The 19,927-nt window shown below is 37.4% G+C and overlaps 1 protein-coding gene across 1 annotated transcript in view; it reads right to left on the minus strand.

The window, feature by feature from the left end:
- The window catches only part of HEATR5A (HEAT repeat containing 5A), a 57,540-nt gene extending 38,034 nt beyond the window's left edge, over window positions 1–19,506 (minus strand). Inside the window, exons 1-11 of the mRNA XM_054380668.1 lie at window positions 19,381–19,506; window positions 18,163–18,374; window positions 14,225–14,333; window positions 13,555–13,704; window positions 13,120–13,291; window positions 11,099–11,259; window positions 8,468–8,723; window positions 7,114–7,269; window positions 5,695–5,945; window positions 1,777–1,888; window positions 734–886 (exon numbers count right to left, since the gene is read on the minus strand). Of these exons, the coding sequence (XP_054236643.1) occupies window positions 734–886; window positions 1,777–1,888; window positions 5,695–5,945; window positions 7,114–7,269; window positions 8,468–8,723; window positions 11,099–11,259; window positions 13,120–13,291; window positions 13,555–13,704; window positions 14,225–14,333; window positions 18,163–18,374; window positions 19,381–19,506 (1,858 nt within the window). The remainder of the gene's footprint in view (window positions 1–733; window positions 887–1,776; window positions 1,889–5,694; window positions 5,946–7,113; window positions 7,270–8,467; window positions 8,724–11,098; window positions 11,260–13,119; window positions 13,292–13,554; window positions 13,705–14,224; window positions 14,334–18,162; window positions 18,375–19,380) is intronic.
- Window positions 19,507–19,927: the final 421 nt, after the last annotated feature.

A 19,927-nucleotide genomic window follows, 5' to 3' on the forward strand; every position in this document is an offset into this window, starting at 1 on the left:
AAAAAAACAAATGAAAATTAACAGTTAATTGGTTACTACTGAATTCCACACTTACAGATTTTAACAGCAAGAGAGAAAGGTGATTACTGTACTAGGGTTCACATTTCTGCAATGCAATGGACCTTCTAGTACTCTAGAATACTTGAGTGAAACACATGAAGTATTTGAAGATCACTAATGTCATCCTTCACCTGGAAACCCTAATTCTACAATATATCATGATGAAAAATTGCATACAGCAGCCAGTTACTGGCTGAGAATTAAAACTTCCTTGTTGTGATTTTTACCTGAGTCTTCCCATTTTCACAAAGTGTTTGAGTTCCTGTTTTGCTTACATTAAATGACCTATTAGGAAACAGAACTGCTATTTACCAAATATAATAGACTGTATAAACAACAGAGCATACCCTGGGGTCTGAGTTTTCATTCATTACTGTGATACGTATATTAAAAGAGAGGAGAGAAGCAACATTTCTGATATCATTCACTGCTTGGAAACCAACTGATTAAAAGAAGAGTAAAAACCCTGTGATGGCTTTTGTTTGTTTTTTAACAAAAATAAAACCCATATATACATATCTATGTAAGATGTATACAAGCATTTATGTTGGGGAGTGAATAAATCTTTTGACATCCAGTGAAAAAAAACCACTATGAAGTATCTTTGTTCTTTCAAAAGAATAAAGAGCCCAACTATAAATATGCAGAGAATGACACAGCAAATCCCACTTACCACAGAGAGCACCAGCACGACCTTCCAGTGTTACTTGCCATGTAAATGAATCTCCTCGTGTCTTCTCTGTTTCTAGGTCTTTAGGAGATGATGGAAAGATGCATCTCCACAGTAACAGCATTCGTGGCAGATGGTGTTGGACAACTGCAGGACCTGTAAACGTTGGCAATGTAAGGATTCATAAAATGAGATTTTCTCTTTGGTTCTTTTTCCTACGTTTCAAGAATCTTTACAGCTGTGCACAAAAATTTGTGCTACATTCCCACCCTTCTCCTATGTACTTTCTCAAATGTTTATTGTCTTGGTATTCCGTTTTCATACCTGACTACAAGCCCACTGTTAGTATGCCACTAAGCCAGCTATAATTCCTAAGTACAGACCCTGTGAATCACTAGCATAAAAAATGAGATGTAGTAGTGATGTTCAGATAAAGAAACATTTGTTATAGGTTGATGCACAAGGTGTGTTTTCCCTAACGTAACAAAAAACTATGAGCTGAAAAACAGGAAAAATGCCTTGAAAATATGAACAAAACAGATAAACTACATTCTTCATTAGTGATTTAGTGATCATAGACAACAATCTGACCACTAATAAATATCAGAGTTCTGTAAGAGGGAAATAAAAGAGGGAAATAAAAAGAGGGACATACAGAGCGAAAATGTAAGAGGGAAATAAAAATGATTAGCTCATTTTGTGCTAGGAGAGATGTTAAAAAGTATCAGTATAATTCTTCATGACCACAAAGACATTTGATTAGACTGACTTTGAATTTCATCTTCTACATTTAATTAATAGCAGTTACTGTAAACTCAGTCACTGTTTTCCAGATACTGCATGCAATGAACTAATAAAAAACTTTGAAAGAAATTACATTTTCACTTTATAAACTTTTTTTCTAAAGATTCCAATTGACACTTGGGTGGGTTCTTTTAAGAATTATTATGCAGTGGTAAATGACATGAAACATCAAAAGACCTAAAGTTAAAGGCAGAACACAAAACAACTTAATATAGATATGAAAAATTGTAGAAAGCTACTACCTAATGTCATGAGGGCAGCTATCAACAGCCATCCAGCCTGCGTCCGCTGCAGCGAAATGCGACTGTTCTGAGAAGCAGAACACAACAAATCCTCTGCTACTGCCATGATTACCTTCAAAGTTAAAGAGAAAGAGCATCAGCATCTTAGTAACTAACAAATGTTTTTCACTTCTATTTGTTTGTGATACTTAATCCTCTTTCAGTATCCTCGAACAAAATGTCACCTTCACTCACACTATGGCAATAGACTCAGGCTCATGAGGTTGCAATGTCTGACCTCAGAACTAGTTTGGGACAGCTTCAACAGTCTTGTGGGGTACTACTTAAGTGACTTTGCTGCTTTGATCCCTTTTATCAGCAGTAAATGACAGCTGATAGTTCTCACAGGAATGGAATAGTTCTCACATCACTGGAACAGGCTCCCCAGAGAAGTTGTAGAGTTTTCTTCTCTGGAGACTTTCAAGACCCATCTGGATGCATTCCTGTGTGGCCTGTGCTAGATCTGTGGTCTTACTCTGGCGGGGGGGTGGACTTGATGATCTTTGGAAGTCCCTTCCAACCCCTAACACTCTGTGATCCTGTGAATATGCATTACAAGGACAGAAGTACTCTGATATTCTGGTTTTGTCACTTTGTAGAAAAAGGATGGCACAAGACTTACAGAGTCAGTGCTCAGAAGAAGCAGTGAGGAGGGTAATAATCTTTTTATCCTTGTAGAATAAAGTCTATCATTCTCTCTTGATTTTAAATCAACTAATTGTATGACTAGACAAACAAGTAAGAACAGTATGGTAAGAATTAATCCTGTTTTAGCTTCTCTGCAGTAACTGCACACATCTGCTATTGTGTGCTAAACACGAGGTGACAACCTGCAGCACAAGCTACCTAGAATTCATATGGAGGAACACAGGCTGTGTCCATGGACAATTACCACAGTGTGGCCTCAAGTGCAGAAAGAATTCTGCAAGTGGTTTTATAGCATCATAGAATGGCTTAGGTTGGAAGGGACCTTAGAAATCATAGAATTGTTAGGGTTGGAAGGGACCTCAAGGGCCATCTGTTTCCAATCTCTCTGACATGGGCAGGGACACCTCACACCACATCAGGTTTCTCAGAGCCACATCCATCCTGGCCTTAAAAACCTCCAGGGATGGGGCTCCAGATCATCTACTCCAATTTCCCCACCATGAGCAGGGACACCTCTCAACTAGGCTCAGCTGCTCAAGGCCCCATCCAGCCTGGCTTTGAACACCCCCAGGGAGAAGGCATCCACAATCTCCCTGGGCAACCTATTCCAGAGTCTCACCACCCTCATACTGAAGAACTTCTTCCTAAGATCCATTCTAAAACTGCTCTCCGCCAGTTTAAAACCATTCCCTCTTTTCCTATTGCTAGACAGCCTTAAAAAGTCCCTCTGCAGCCTTCCTGTAGGATCCCATCAGGTATTGGAAGGCAGCTCTAAGGTCCCCCCAGAGCCTTCTCTTCTCTAGGCTGAACAACCCCAGCTATGCCCAAAGGTATTTCTAACATCTTGCATTACGTCTGGTCAAAAAAACAAGCTGTTTATAAATCACTATTATAAGTAACAAGTGTCATGATCAATAATATGATTAAAAGCCTCAATATAGACAACATTCTTCCATTTATTTTGTACACTGTAATTTATTTGAACAATATAGACAACATCCTCCTAAAATCCATTTGCACACTTATAAAATGTCATGAAAATATGAATGTGAAAGTTTGCTTCATGGAAGTTTGAAATTTGTACACTTCCAAAACTTTATTAAATATTAACAGTCAGAAAATATCAGTTTCCCCAATTCCATAATGCTGTCAGATGGCTGCAACTGAAGAAATTTTCTTTTATGAATTGCTGATAGAAATAAAATATTTTATTCTAAAACAACATAGTACTCCTGCTAAATTATACTATTAAAATCACTAACAGTGTAATATACTTAAATTATCTTCTAAAAAATAATTTCATGTTATGATTTCTGCCATTTTCCCCCTCTGTGTACTAGGAGAAATATTTTATTTTTGAATGTCTTTTCTGAAATATAAACAACAGTAGGAAATACTAAATATATATAAGCCCACTAACTTATTTCTTTTCTTGAATAGGTTCCACCTGCCACTTTATCAAAGGAAAGTGAATGAATATAAACCATCTTATGGCCAGGTCACTACTGTCTACCCTTGATACTTCCTTTTCAAAACTGTTCTTTTTCAGCTACTCACAAGAGGAGCTAGTCTGGAATCTGGCAGTGTTCCTAGGGGAGAATGGGAAAGGGCTTTCATTAACTCCTCTGTTCTTTCCATTGCCAGCTTAGTACAGAATGCAGTGTTTCTCCCAAACTTTTCAGCGCCCTCCCACACCTCCTCCAGGCCCTGTTTCATCCTGTTTCTATTCCTCTAAAAGAAATCTTTGTTAAGAATTATGTTTCTCTGCTTAGCGGTATAGCATTTGAAAAGTACTTCTTATCTAGACAAGTGGGCAAACAATATTCATTCTGTTCAGTAATCCTGAGGAAAAGTTTCTAAAAGCTAAGAATGAGGTTTGTTGGTTTGTTTTGTTTTGGTTTTTTTTTTAACCTTTACAAAGTGTTTCATCAGCAGTTGGGACTTTGAAAATTGAGAACTGTAGCTAGCAAAGTCAGTTAAGGAGTGGTGGTGTAGAACTGTTAGCACTCAACACAGAAAGGGTGGGCTGGAATCACTACAAGGGATATTTATCCTAATGGACTGAAGCATTCCTTTCATCTTTCAGTGATGTAATAACAAGAAAAAAAAAAAACACAATCCTTGTGTCAAACTGTGCCACTTCTTCTCTAATGACTACTGGCTCTGAAAGAGGTATGTTCAGAACTGAGAATGTGAGTTTCTACACCATGCAGAGAATTGGCATATGCTGCTGACACTTGTGTTGCACCATGGGTTTCCAGCTTTGAGCAAGTCCATGGACAAAGTTCTCATTGAGATGGAAACAGCTTCTTCTCCTGGTTTATATTTCTGTATCTGCATCTCCTTAAAACATCAGAGCAGACTACACCCTATCCGTGCTAGTGGAGAGATTGGTGTAACCATCTTGGACTATATTAATGCAAGAAATTGTTTTCTGTTCAATTTTGTAAACCAAAATGAAAGCATGCATCTGTTGGACTTGACCAAAAATCTTCAAGATAATGTATAATATCTTCAAGATAATATATAATTGCTATTATTGGTGTAAGCATTGACTAAACTGCCCATTGGGGAGGCATTGATAGGTCTGGGAAATACTAATTTGGCTTCAGCATGCTTGAATGAGTTTCCTTCAGGAAAACTTACTCCTAACATCACAGCATGCAATAAATCTGTATGTACATGTCTAATTATATTTTTATAAAAGAAATATCTTTGCCTTTGCAAAACTTGATCCATTTCAGCTGTGTTACGCCAAACTAGCTCATTAACACTGCTGAAATGTCAGCTTTCTAATTTAAGCTGATGTCAAACTGGGTCAGAATTGCAGCAGGTTTGATCTTGCTGTAAAGAATTTAGTTCAAATTTCTGAAAAAGGAAACTCTGCTCAAGAAACGTTTTTTTCTCCAGGTAACCCTCTTAGACTGTCCTATTTAAGTCCTTACAGCTCCATGGAATTGACCTCTATCCCAAAACAACAAACCTCTCCCTCCCCTGGAAAAAGGAAGCAGTATGAGTGTTTAAAATCATTAGTAACATTTCTTGAGAAAGTCATAATCCTGACATATGTAAGATAAACACTTGAATTATGGTGTGCTTCAAAATCCCCTTTCTGAGGAAAAAAAATTAGCTCATCAGTATCCTGTCTTATGTGATCATATAAAGAGTACATGCAAATACTACTGCAAAAACATCAAAGAACTTCCTCTAAGTACAGTATTCAGACCATACCTTCCCTTTTCCATGTGGAATTCCTAAAGGACAGTGTTTTACTGCACCCAGCAGAGCAGCAACAGCAAAGCCATAACCAGTTAATGCTTCTGGGGAAGACTTCAATGCACTAAGTCGTTCAATGCAACGATCCAAGAGTAGGGACACATAGGAGGGCAAAGCTACTGCGACACAGCGTAAACACCAAGCTGCTGTTAGTCTGACTGAAACGCTGGGGTGATGAATCACAGAAATGACTGCATCCAGAACTCCTGAAAAATAAAAAGCATAAATACACTTCAGAAATAGGCCAGCAGATTGCCAACAAGCAAAAATGTATAGAGAGGATTGGGGATTATACCATTATGCAGTTTCTGTACTTCTCTTTAAAAACCTGCTGCTGACTTTTATTGTAAGATATTCTTATCAAAGTTAAATGCTTCAACACTTTTCAAAAAATTTACCCTGAATAAAATACAGAGAAAACCTAACACAATATGCAGTTATTCATCAATATGCATAGAAAATATCTGTAAGCATTCTCAAGAAAGCAGAAATCCATGCAGTAGAAACAGATGTCCACTTGAATCCATCCAGAAAAAAATGCAGCTAAATGAAAACAATAAAGATAAATGATGATACCCAAAACTCAGTCAAACTGATTTACTAAAACATTCCAAAGTGTTGGACTGACAGAGCTGGGGCTGTTTGGTCTGGAGAGGAGAAGGCTGAGAGGACACGTCATCGCTCTCTACAATTGCCTGCAGTGAGGTTGGAGTGAGGAGGGGGCCAGCCTCTTCTCCTTTCCTTGATGACAAGCAACAGGAGTTGAAGAAATAGTTACAAGTTGCACCAGGAGAGGTTCAGGCTGGGTGTTAGGAAGTATTTTGTCACTGAAAGGGTTCTCAAACACAGGAATGGTCTGCCCAGGACAGTGGTGGAGTCACCATCCCTGGAGGTGTTCAAGCGGCTTGTGGTCTTGGCGCTTAGGGACATGGTTTAGTGCTGACCCTTCAGTGCTGTGTTGAAGGTTGGACTGGATGATCTTGGAGGTCTCTTCCAACCAGATATATTCTGTGATTCTATGACTTTAAATACAACCCCTAATGGCATTAAATTATATAGACTTGTTTTTAATTAACATACTAGTAGATTAGAGAAGATACAGAACCCTTTGGGCAACTTCTAAAGATTTCCTACAGCATATAAAGTGGCCAGCTTCCCCTATTCCTTTTATTTTATTTCAATTTTAGTGGAATAAAACAGGCTCAGATGAGAAAAATGCATGCCAGAAGAAAGGTTGCTGAAGTTAATGCCAGACATAGGATTCCAAAAGAAGTGAAAGAATTGACAGCCTAGCCATAAGAAATCAAAGGAGATCACAGTAAACAAAGGAATATATTTTGTACTCTGATTCACAAAGTAATTCAGGGCTTGTACCTGTGCTGGAGTCTTGCAATAATGGTGCTGCTGTAGTTCCTAAGCCATGGATGAGACTTCCAAGTTCTTGAAGTGCACACGCAAGCACATGCTGACTTGCTGTTACATCTATGGTACTGATTTTGGTTTCCAAGTTACTGTCACTCATTGCAGCATCTGATAACACAATATAGGAAGATCCCCATGAAATCATTACCAAAATCAAACAAACAGATCAGAAAAAAAGACTATTCGGTGGTAAGCTTTATATTACCACAGGAGCTTTTATCACCACCATTTTTGTTACTGATCAAACTGTTTTCATAAAGGTTTGCCTTTACTGACAAGTGCATTTCTGACACTGAAACCGATAGTGTAGTACTGACTCTAAGGGCAGAGGGATAGATAAAATGCAAACTACCAAACTGCTTATCTTTAAGTGATGGGAAACAGAAAACAGCAAGAAGCATGCTACTCTCAGCCTCACCAAAAGTGAGTTGAAGAGGTCATGCTGTACAATAACTTGCTAGATTTTCACTACACATTAGGAAAAAAGAAAGAGAAGGAAAGAGTGAAATGTTGCTAGAGCAAGCAAACAAGAAGGTAGGGAATAAAGGAAGTGGAAAAAGTCTGGAAGCTTTAGAAAGTTCATCTTTTGACCCACAAATTGTTACGTCACTTTAACATTCACATATTTAACTAGATATAATATGCTGCTGTAGACCAGGGGATGACTGCTTATGCGCAGTATCCTCTTTCTTGCCCCCTAGAAGCATGACAGTGGGAGATCAGAAGCTTTTTTTGGAAGTTGTGTTCAAGACTTTGTCCTGCAAGAGCTCTGTTTTCTCCAGGAGAAATGCTCATTTTGTCAATTAGGATCAAATGCTTCTTTTTTGAACCATCAGTAGTGTCAGTTGCTCTGAACAGGAAGGCAGAATCTGGCTATATGTTAAATGCCAATTTAACTTGTTTACAATACTGTCTATACTTTAAATGCCAACTTAACCGCTTTACAATACTGTCTATATTTTAAATGCCAATTTAACCTGTTTATAATTACTGTCTGTACTTTATTACTGAATATTTGTTATTTATTATTATATTTGTAATTGGTTAAAATTATGTTTGCAGAGGAAGAAGCGTTAAAAATACATTTACACTTGTGTGGGTACAAACATGCAGAAACACAGACACACACAAACAAATAACCAGCCCAAGTTAAAACCAAAGCAGTCCATCAAAAGCCCTCTACATTATCATGGTAATAAATCAGCACTATATATTCTGCTTCTACAGTCTATGGATTAGGACATTGGACAATCACTTGAAAAAGTTAAAACAGAGGCCCAAATGGATAATCTTGTTAGATTCATACCCACAACTTTCTTCAGTTTCCAGATGGCCTGACAAATCTCTTTGGCAGCTGCAATTTGAGCTTTTTCCCCAAGAAGGCCTCCTACTGTAGCTCGAAGGATAAATGAAACACAGCGGCGACAGCCGATAGCATCCATCTGACTCTGAATAGCCTTAGGGTGAGACTGAGACACGAGATCTAGAATATGGGAAAGGAAGGCAGAGAAGTTCCTTTCAAGCCATTGTGCTCCTAAGGTAGAGACAAACACCACATATGCCTGGAAGAGATTTGAAAAGAAGCCACAATTTAGAGCAAAATCATCTGGAAAAGCACTGCCAGCTATCCGATACATTGAGTGTTAATCTCTGCACATTGTTACAAGTGGAATGCCATTAAACTGAGACTTCTCGTCATACATCTCCACATCTATAAACCACTTACATTCTCACTTCCAGGCACCTGAAATTTTGTTCAAAGCAATTTAAGTTACTATCAAAACTGTACTAGCAATATTGCAGCCTGCTTTGACTGTAAGCTAATTCAAACTGCTTGCCCATGTTATTTCATCCCAAAGCAGGAGAAATGGCAGCTTACCCTGCACAGGCACTTGTTATGTAAAACACTGTGTTTGGTCTCACTGAACAAGAGCTTCCAGCTATTTAACATTCTGCACATGGAACACAAATTTAATGTATGAATGCATTTTAAGAACTACTATGTTACAAAATTATAACCCTGAGATAACTTTGTTATTATAGGCTTCGAATTAGGGAATATTTGCAGCCTTCAAACACTGCTCTTCATCTCAATGAATTTTAATTGTTTGCCGTGCAGTGGAAGTACCATAAAAAGACCAGGTTTGTCACAACAAAGAGAAAATGCAGTCACTTTACAAATCTAATCACCACAAGATCATTTATTTTGCTACATAATACACTCCCTTACAAATGCCTTCCATGTGCATGTGTTGGATTTTTAATGAATTGATGTGGTACCGTTAAGAAAAGGGAATAATAATTTAAAAGAACATGCAACTGAGTACACAAAATTCCTCATAAGGAAGTTCACAACTACTACCCATATCAACAAACTTCTCTATTTGCCTCATAAGAAAATTATTCACATTAAAGAAAGTGAAGTAGTGTAGAGAAAGAAACTGTACTAGTCAATCCTGTTAGCCTATAATAGCTATTGACAACTATTACTTAGGCTTCATAACGTACCAACACATTACCCATGTTTTACAGACATGAAAACTAAGGAATTTAACAGGATAAATAGACTTGTGAACAGTCACAATGCCAAGGCTACATTTTGAACTACATCCTGGACCTGTCCGTGTCTTGAATAAATATAAATTCCACATCATCACTGTCTTTCTTATTTTTCAGTTAAGTTTCAACTGACATAATGAATACATTTTACAACTTCAAGTTTTTCCTGCACTCGTATACACACAATTCCAAGCTTCTCAAATAGAAACCTTACATTATTTTAACTGTTCTGTTACAGTTAAGAGTGTACCATCAGCACAGGTACATTTGTCTTAAGGCAGAAATGCATGAAAAATGAGATAATCTCCCAAAAAAATGGTACAAATAGTCAAACCACTGAATTGAAATATACAGTCCTGGAAAACTAATAAACCCACCACGTATATACAATGCCCTAGGACTCTAGCACACATCTTCTAGGCAAATAGCTGTCAAGATATTATTGTTCCCCAGCTTCTCTGTCTCTTTGCCAGAAGCTAATGCTTTCTCTCAGCGTGATCTGAGCATAGAAGACAATTTTTGTGCACCTTTAAGCTGTTTCAAAGTCTGGCAGCTTCTATCAGTAATTTTTACAGATTTTTGGCACTGCACAAGTTGAAATGCACTGAAAAAAACCTCACTTTACTGTAAGGGGGGCATATCACATAGTTGTGAGTACTGTAACATATTAAAATAATCACAGCTGTTTGATGTGCAAATGTTCAGCATGACCTATAGTCTTAATTCACAGGCTTCATGTCTGAATATCTCGATCTTAGCATGAAAATGCAATTTAGGATAATAGTGACAGGAAGAAGCCAGTATAATATTATCTGAAAATTGTATACTGTTTTTACCAGCATGCACTATCTGATCCAACTGAAGTCCTTCTCTGTTAACAACATCCTGTCCTTCAACTGAGCATCCTGAGCAAAACTGATATTTGGAGGTTTTCCCATGAAATTCTGTTTTCCTTCTTTTTCATGCACTTAGTCAGAGTAGAAGCATTCTTTCAGAACAGGACCGGGAACATCCCTACACAGAAGGAAACTATTCCAAGTTCAAAGAATGCTTGTAATTTCTCCTTTTCATGAGGTATTTTTAAATTAAAAATTTGAGGAAAGTCCTTATTTATATCACTTGCTTGAAGTTCATATCACATGAAGCTTTCACAAATAATACATATTTAAGTTTGAAAATTTCAAACTACCAGGTAAACAGTAAACAACATCAGCAGTATTTTCTTTCTAGCATAACAAGATGTAAACTCTTGTTTTGAAGTATGCATATTTCGTCATGGGTACAAGGGAGGATGAAATAAGACCTATATGGAGAGCAAAACAGTCATCAGAGGAATGTTTAGCAATCTCAGAAAAATCATAACTAATGTAATCCAAACCTGGGTGACTCCAACTCTAACATCTCTGCTAACTGAACTGGTTCCTTTCAGCATATCGCCACTGGCTCGTAGAAATCCGCAACTTCCACGCAGAAATCCAGTTCCCAATAGCTCCATCACTTCTTCCAAAGAGATTCTCCTGAAGCTATGCCTGGTGGATACTAAGAATAGATATAAATCTTTAGAGGAGTAATTCTGTAAAACTTGTTACATTTTAGAAGAAAAAGTTCAACTCTAACCACTTTCAAAAAAACAGTTTGCACAGCAGCACAATCAAATCCAAACACTCTTGGAGCACAACCACACAATAGAAATTGTCATGTCAGGACTCAGTGCTCCAGCAAATCACAGTTTGTCAAGTTCTTCTGCTTCAGCTATTTTTAAGCAGTTCAAGTCACCAGCGTCTAACAGCTAAACAAAGACTCCATTGCAAAAAAGGTATGTATGGCCTCTTCCTACCACCCGAAGCTTCATGAAAGCCTTGACTCTAACTTCTTCCAGCTTGCTGCCTAAGAAAAGTCTCCCTTCAAACTCCAGCCATGGTGATTACCTTTCTGCCGTGCTTAGCCAGGTAGGGGCAAGGCTACAGATTCCCTTAGAAAAAAATGATCTCGCCTTGGTACTAATCAGCTCTCCAAACAAATAGCATGTTCACTGTCTTCTAGGAAAATTATTTATCTCTAGTTCCTATTTCATGGTTTAAAATACATACTGGGACATGTGAGTGAAAACTTAGCACGGTGATTGCACATTACAAAAACTAAGTGAGCTAAAATTTTCACTGCATTCTTCATTCTCTTCCAAGTATCACCATGGGAAAAGGAATGAGAAGATTTGAGAGAACCATGTCAACCCCCTACACCCACTCAATATCAGCAGGTTACAATGCACTTAACTTCCTCCTGTATTATTTTCTCCACCTCTTCCCCAGCCCCTTCTAGTCCCCACCTAGCTCCCATCTCACTTAGCTCTAACTTCTTTTTAACTAAAAGTAACCAAAATCAAAGACAACCAAACAGTTGATGAGCTTCTTATATAACCATAGCACTTCAGAACTACAACTACACTATACTACAAAGATAAAGAAAACTACTGAGTCTATAAAGAGGTTAGAGCATCATCATTTTCTGCTTCATTGGGGAAAGTGATGATGGTTTTCTCTCCAAAAGATTCTTAGAAAAATACTTTATATATTAAGGCTTCACAGTTTCCAGCGCAAATACACAGCCTCAAGAACTCTGACAGGCAGTAAACTGGGCTTAAAGACATGCAATTTTGTAATTTGCTGCTTATTGTACTGAAGGTCTTCTCTGATGCCATTAAAAGCAGAAGAGTCTGACTCACACTTACTCTGCATCCTGTTACATTTTGCTTACATTACAGTTAGATATTTAGCTTTGGGCTTTTAAAATTGGATGCAGAATGTCCTGCCTGAATGACACCAAAGACGGGAGATGTTAATTTTGTGCCAGGATGCTTCAGGTAGATCAATGCTGTCTGTCAGCAAAAACTGTTATAAGGTTTGTGAGTGAACAAAACTGATTACATTTGTCCTGCTAGACAATACAAATGTGGTATTGATGATGGCAGAAAAACAGCTTAAGGCATCCTTAAGATCGCCAGGTAAGATATCATTAATTCTATAGTTTAACAAAGAGACAGTCTCTCAAATTTTTGTGCTTTCTACACTGCTGAAATGAATCTTTCCTTTAAATTCTTGAGGTTATTAATTTTTCTCCATATAACAATCTTGTAACAGAGAAAAATGGTTTTACCAAATATTTTTCCTTGTTTATTATATATATACACACACATATATATGCATACACACACACACGTTAACAGAACCAAAACCACAGCACTTCACAGGAAAAATATTACAAAAAGAGACCAAACCAGAGACATGAACACCCAGATAATGCTTACATTGTGATTTCACTTTAAGCTTCAATATAATTTGAGAGTTTCTTATTATCTGACAGATTTTTACAGATGAGGAATCAGCAAAGTACATACTTTACCTGTTGTCTGTTTAGATGTTAGAGCTCTAGCCAATATTGTGCCTAAAAGTTTTGCAACTGCTAATCGTACATCATAATTGGAACCTTCGAAGGATTTAAAACACAAGGTCACAACACTATCCAGGTCTGTACTCCACATAAATACTGCTTCCTTCTGAAGTTCAAGAAGACACTAGAACAAATAAGGGAAATGAAAACGTTTGGATGTGGAAAAGCACTCAGTAAAAATGTAGTTCGCTACACATTTACATAGAGTTCCCCCTAACAAAATATGCATGTTGCTTCATATCAAAACTACTTGAATTTTTGCTGCCAAGGCAATATCAAAGAAATAAAGATAAGCACACAATGTATTTACTGCTGTGTTCATCATCAACAGCACAGAACTTTATTTAGGGGGCTTACTTAACAAAAACAGCTATCAGAGCTTTTTACCTTTGCAGCAGCACAGCGGACTGCCATGGATCGATCTGTCATACAGGACCGGGCAGCTTTGTAAATGTCTCTATGGCAGGGGACAGCAGCAGCTCCTAAACCATTTAATATATTTTGCAAACTAAGCATGATTTCATAACGACCTTGAGACTGAAAAACAGCAAAGAGAAACGTTAACATTTTGTAACTCTAAGTCCTTGGAAACACAAAATACCAGCTACTGAAATAGGTAAACAATGGTTTGGGTCTTTTAGACTTAGGTATTTGCTTATGGTGATGAGTTAAAGTAGATAGCTTGCTCTATAACTCTATAATCAAGTGAACAGAGTAATTCTGTATTCTACAAGAAAGTACTCACTAGCAGTTTCAAACTCAAAACATGAAGCACAAGCTCGAGAAAAAAAAATGTTCTTATTAATATAGCAATTAAAATTTCTGTTTATCAAGTTCTTTCAAGAAACCAGACTGGTAATAGCTATATTCCATCCTTTTGTAATCATAATCCATTATCTCTCTAGTAATTATTGGGACTTTAGACACTGTTTTTTTATCCTATGGCAACTCTTTCATATTTTGACAACATGCACTTTCTCGTATTCATAGGTCCAGCCTCCAACACTAAGCATCCTATTATTTTTCCAATCATTTTTTAAACATGCTGTTCCAATACCTCTGCATTCTTCATTGCTTTAAGCACATTCCCAACGGTGTCAGTAAAACTGTTTCCCAAAATTCTTCCCAATTTTTTGTATAAATAGCCCAAGCATACCACCGCAGCACTAAAACAAAAGCAAATCCAAAGAGGCATGAAAATGAATGCAGTAATAGATGACAGGGATTAAGAGGACTCATGTAATCAGTGGGCAAACAACAAAACAACTAAATAGCATGTTCCAAAAATTTAAGTGGATTAAAAAGAAACCAACAAACAAAAAGCCCCTGAGGTCTGTGTGTGTGGCATATAATGCTCCAGGAGAAATGTAGATACAAAGCTTGGGAAGGAACTTGCATAATCTAAGAGTTTAGGTAATACAATCTTTCAAATCCACTTTTAAACCTTAACATGAATTTCATTAATTTGACCCAGCAATGTGCCCTTGTGGCCAAAAAGGCATCCTGGGATGTATTAGAAGGAGTGTGATTAGTAGGTTGAGAGAAGTTCTCCTCCCCCTCTACTCTGCCCTGGTGAGGATGGATCTGGAATAATGTGTCCTAATCTGGGCCCCTCAGTCCAAGAAGGACCTCAGGGGAACTGCTTGAAAGAGTTCAGCACAGAGCCACAAAGATGCTGAAGGCAATGGAACATCTCCCTTCTGAGGAAAGGCTGAGGGAGTTGGGGCTCTTTAGCTTGGAGAAGACTGAGAGGTGACCTCATTCATGTTACAAAGATGTGACGGGTGAGTGTGGGGAGGATGGAGTCAGGCTCTTCTTATTGCTCTTTACAACTACCTGAAAGAAGGTTGTAGTGAGACTGGTACTGCTCTATTCTCCCAAGTAACTAGTGATACGATCAGAGGAAACAGGTTTAAGTTGTGCCAAGACATTGGACATTAGGAAAAACTTCTTTACTGAGAGAGTGATAAGGCATTGGAACAGGCTGCCCAGGGAGGTGGTGGAGTCGCCTTCCCTGGAGGTGCTCAAGAAGCTGTAGATGTGGTGCTTCTAGATAAAGTTTAGTGATCACGGTAGCTGGGTTATGGTTGCACTCGATGGTCTTAAAGGTCTTTTCCACCCTTAGTGGTTCTATGATTCTACTCTTCTGCTTCACTGCAAATGGACTGCATTGCCCCTCCTTGCTACGCCAGTATCATCCCATGCTACAACTCACCTATAACATGAATGCTTCTCACTGCTGAGGAGCCTGTAGGATACCAGTAATGTACTTTGCAGGACTAAAACTCTTTCCAATAAACAAATTCTTAACTCAAAACACGAGAGGTTTTTCCACAAATGGAAAGAACAGGGAAACAAAATAATATAATACTGGAAAATAAAACTGACTGACTCCTTGCAAAAAATCTAGTTTTAGGTTGTCAGAAACAGGATTAGCTTTCGAAGCAAAGGAGGAAGACAGATTCTGTTTTATTTTGTATAGTGTATCATTAATACACAATAACGTTTTACTATCTTTAATTTTCTTCACTGAATGAAAGATCTGTATGGTTTCAGGAGGGAAGTTATTCATAATATTTCTGCACCTTAGTAGTTGGTTTCACATCCTTCAAGAACAGTTCATGGTTCTCTGTTCTGTTGGCCAGGCTCTGTGAGTTTTGTTATAAACTGTCTTCATTTAGCCATTTTTATGTCACCCAATGACTCCCCTCTCCAGGAAGGGGAATCAGGAAAAGAAAAGGAGATTTGTGTGTTGAAGTAGAAACAGAATTAATAAAATCATAATGTAAAAAAATAATATTAATGATAGCACTCATAGAAAGAACAGAAAGTTATACTCAGTCAATGTAGCGGTCATGAGCTGTGCACTCCTGGCAGGGAATGATAGATGTCAAGCACTGTGAGCACCACAGCCTCAGCAAAAACGCGACAATCACATCAAACAGCAGGGTAGGCCTCTAGAGCAGAACAATGGACAAGACCCTCAAGGATGGTGGCTATCAGGAAAAGAGACTGTCCCCAGAAAATGTTCTGATTTGTAGTGAGTGTGTTATGATATGAAATATTTCCGTTGGCCACCTTGGGGCAGCTGACTTGGCTTTCACTCCTCCATGCTTTAGCACTTGGCTAACTCAAAACTGCTGGAGACCACAACCACTATGGAGATCCACATACAATAGCTGGCCACAAGTGAAAACAAAGTGTTTTATCAGCTTTGTTCTCATCAAATGGAGTGCTGCAGTCTTCTCAAAAATGCAGCTTTACTCAACAGAAAACCAATTCTATGATTCTACCCCAGTGGAACCAGGACACAAACATTTCAGGACTATATCCGGTTTTCCAGTTGGATTAAGAAATGTACTCAATAACTATTTTGTACTTGGAATTGTCTGGTTTACTGCTCCTCTCAGTACTATCATTACTTTCTTCTTGATTTTCTAACACCTCCCCCTTTTAACTCTGTTTTTTATTTCTGATTTTCAATTATGCAACTACAGATCACCAACTGTCTTCTATGTTTCTAATGCTACCATCTTCATTGTTTTATTATGTATCCTGTGGTAGTCGATTCAGATGCATTTTTAAAATTTTACTAATGTTTAATAAGGTGCTTATGAAAAGCATCTCCCTTCTGAGGAAAGGCTAAGGGAGCTGGGGCTCTTCAGCTTGGAGGAGACTGAAAGGTGACCTCATTCATGTTTATAAAGATGTGAAGGGTGAGTGTCAGGAGAATGGAGCCATGCTCTGCTCAGTGTCGTCCAATGACAGAACAAGGGGCAATGGGTGCAAGCTAGAAAAGAGGAAGTTCCACATGAAGATAAGGAAAAACTTTTTCCTTGTGAGCGTGGCAGAGCCCTGGAACAGGCTGCCCAGAGACATTGTGGAGTCTGCTTCTCTGGAGGCATTCAAAACCCACCTGGACACATTCCTGTGCAACCTTCTCTAGGTGATCCTGCTCTTGCAGCAGGGGTTGGACTCGATCTTTCGAGGTCCCTTCCAACCCCTAACATTCTGTGATTCCCCTTCTTTTGGTAACAAGAAGTGTTTGTTTGACTTGCTGTAAAGCACAGTTCAGTTATTATGGCAACATGTAGTGCAAGCTGGTTTTGTTCCCTCACTGAACAAAGCCACAAAGCATAAACTGGCCTCAATTTATTACTTTAAAGCATATTCAATCATTACAAACATAATAAACAACAAATTTAGCATTCCTATACTCCCAAATAAATTAATTTAGGTTAGCTTTCAAATCACTCAAGATATTTCTTTCCAGTGGATCCAGTAAACCCTAGCAGGCTAGGTAGGTCAAATTTTGTTCTAATATATGCACCCTACATCAAAGCCCATCAGCCACCATATTGCCTCTGTGTTAAATGCTTTGAAAGTAATGTGATTGTAAAGCATTTCAATGTGATTGATTTTATACTACATTTATGTGAATCATAACAAGAAACTTCTGAATAAGGAAGAAAAACATATTTGAAGTTTATTAAACTTCAATTTATGTTGGTAAGTACTGACCTGAATTTTTTTCTCCCAACACACAGATGAATTTCTTGCTCAAAAATTTTCCAATAAAGAGACATAAAAGAATATATAAAATGCTACACAAGTACTTAACTAATCATAATTCTGCCTTGAAGGCAGCATATACTAAATGATTAAAATAAAATTGTTATAAAACCTAGGGGGAAGGAAGTAATTTGAATTTGCTTGCAGGTTTCTCATGAATTAATTTTCTCTTTGTGATTGTCAAGTCTAAAAATCTGAGAGATGTAATACCAAAGAAAATATTTCTTTTTACAGCTGGATAAACCCACAATAATGATACCAGTCAGGGAGGGCCCCAAATTCTGTGTCATGTGGTACAAAGCACAATGGGCAGAAGTGAGGGAGCATACTCTATCACACATGAACTTCTCACCACTCTATCTGTCCCTCTTGTTATTACTGGACTTCACTTTTTGGATTAAAAAAATATATATATATACTTACAGTTTTGTAGGGAGATAACTTGGTGAATCATCTTTACTCCGAATGAGCTCATTGCATTTGTCAATTGTTTGGTAAACAGAAAAAGTGTCTCCAGTGCTATAAAGTACAGCTAAATTCTTGGCAACAAGCCGTCTGGTAGGAGGTCCTGGTGAATTGTGTAATAAAGAAGTCAATTGTTCAACCAGTTTCTTCTGGTTTTCCCTTATATCAGCCTGGAAATAAAATCAGTAACCAGACAAATTTCAGTTAAATTTAAAGGTTAAAGGTAAGTAATGCTAGTTATCTTTACTTTTCATTATTGCCATTCTGATAATTTGACCTTCTTACTTAAAATCAAACACTTTATTGCATTTTTCTACTTAAAGAAAAGTCATCTCAAGTTATTCTTCTTTACAAAGAACAAACAAACAAAATAATAATCACACTTTTCAGAGCACAGGTCTTGTATAGTTATATCTTGCTAAAAGCAAAATTGGCCTTCCTTGCTTCTTGTATGCCTGTTTTAAATTAAAAAAAAAAAACTCATAGAAACATAATAGATTTTCAAGAATTTGAGCATTTAGAAAGGAAAGAACTTCCTTTAAAAACAATCATCTGCTGCAGTCTGATATCAATTTTTTAAAACGCTCTTTAAAACAAAAATGAGCCTGGAACTGTGTTTTACTTATGGATTTTAACACAAATAACATAACTCTTAAACAGAATTATTTAAGCTGCTCTACTGTTACATATCCACATATTCTACTTAATATACACTAAACAGTAAACCAAACAACTGGAGGGTTGGCTGGTAACAAATATTGTATCATTTGATTAGGGTAAAATTAAACAACAAAGAGTAAAATGTGTACTAGAGAGTTACAAAATGTGCCATGCTAGATACTAGCATGACTGCCATTCCTCACCATGGGCCTGCAAAATCTTGCAGTAATAATGAGTAATAAAAAAATACATTTAAATTTTTTCAAAGTAATTTTTAAAAAGTCATTAAAAATTCCATTCACTGGACAAGAGGCTTTGTCACTTGAAGGGCTGTGATCAAAACCTTGCAACATTTAGAAAGCTTCTGCTAACACTGAACGTGTTTCACTGTGTGTACACAAAAGACTTGACATGAAGGACATGTGAATGCTGCTCTGCTTTTAAATAAAATAACAGAAATGGCAAAAATAAATAGTTCTACAATGTGCTTTTCTTCTCAAGTCTCATTATACTTACTCTGCTAGTCACTGGCAAAAGTTTTTCCAAGAACTGTAACCATTCAAAAATGAACTCTGCTTTTTGAAATTCACCAAGCTGGGTATAGGCTTCTTCATTAAATAGCAGACTGTGAGCTAACTCCATTCCTTGAATTTTTTCCTTAAATCTCTCCTCAAACACTGCAGAAAGAAAAAAAATCCAACAAACTCCCAGAACTGACAGGTTTTCTTCCTCACTAGTGTCTGGTGACCAGATCAGAAGTTTAAATATCTAAACAGAAATAGGACAAAAATTAAAAATATTAAGAGTGAGTGATCCTACTATATTTGTGCTTGGCTTATTAAACTAGATTTTAAAAGGAAAATTTGAAATAAGAAGAAATACAGTAGTTTAGGTGGCTTAATTTTTTTTGAAATAAGATAATGGTATTGATGTAATATGCTAATTAAAGTTAAAGATACTTCAGAATACTTCAGAGGGGGTCTCACTGAACTATTTTTGATTCATTTTGTTTTGCAGAAAGTGAAGTTTCCTAGTACCTAGTTCATGCCTGAAAGTATTGAGC

This window comes from Indicator indicator, chromosome 4 (assembly GCF_027791375.1).
Source record: "Indicator indicator isolate 239-I01 chromosome 4, UM_Iind_1.1, whole genome shotgun sequence".
Classification (NCBI taxonomy): domain Eukaryota; kingdom Metazoa; phylum Chordata; class Aves; order Piciformes; family Indicatoridae; genus Indicator; species Indicator indicator.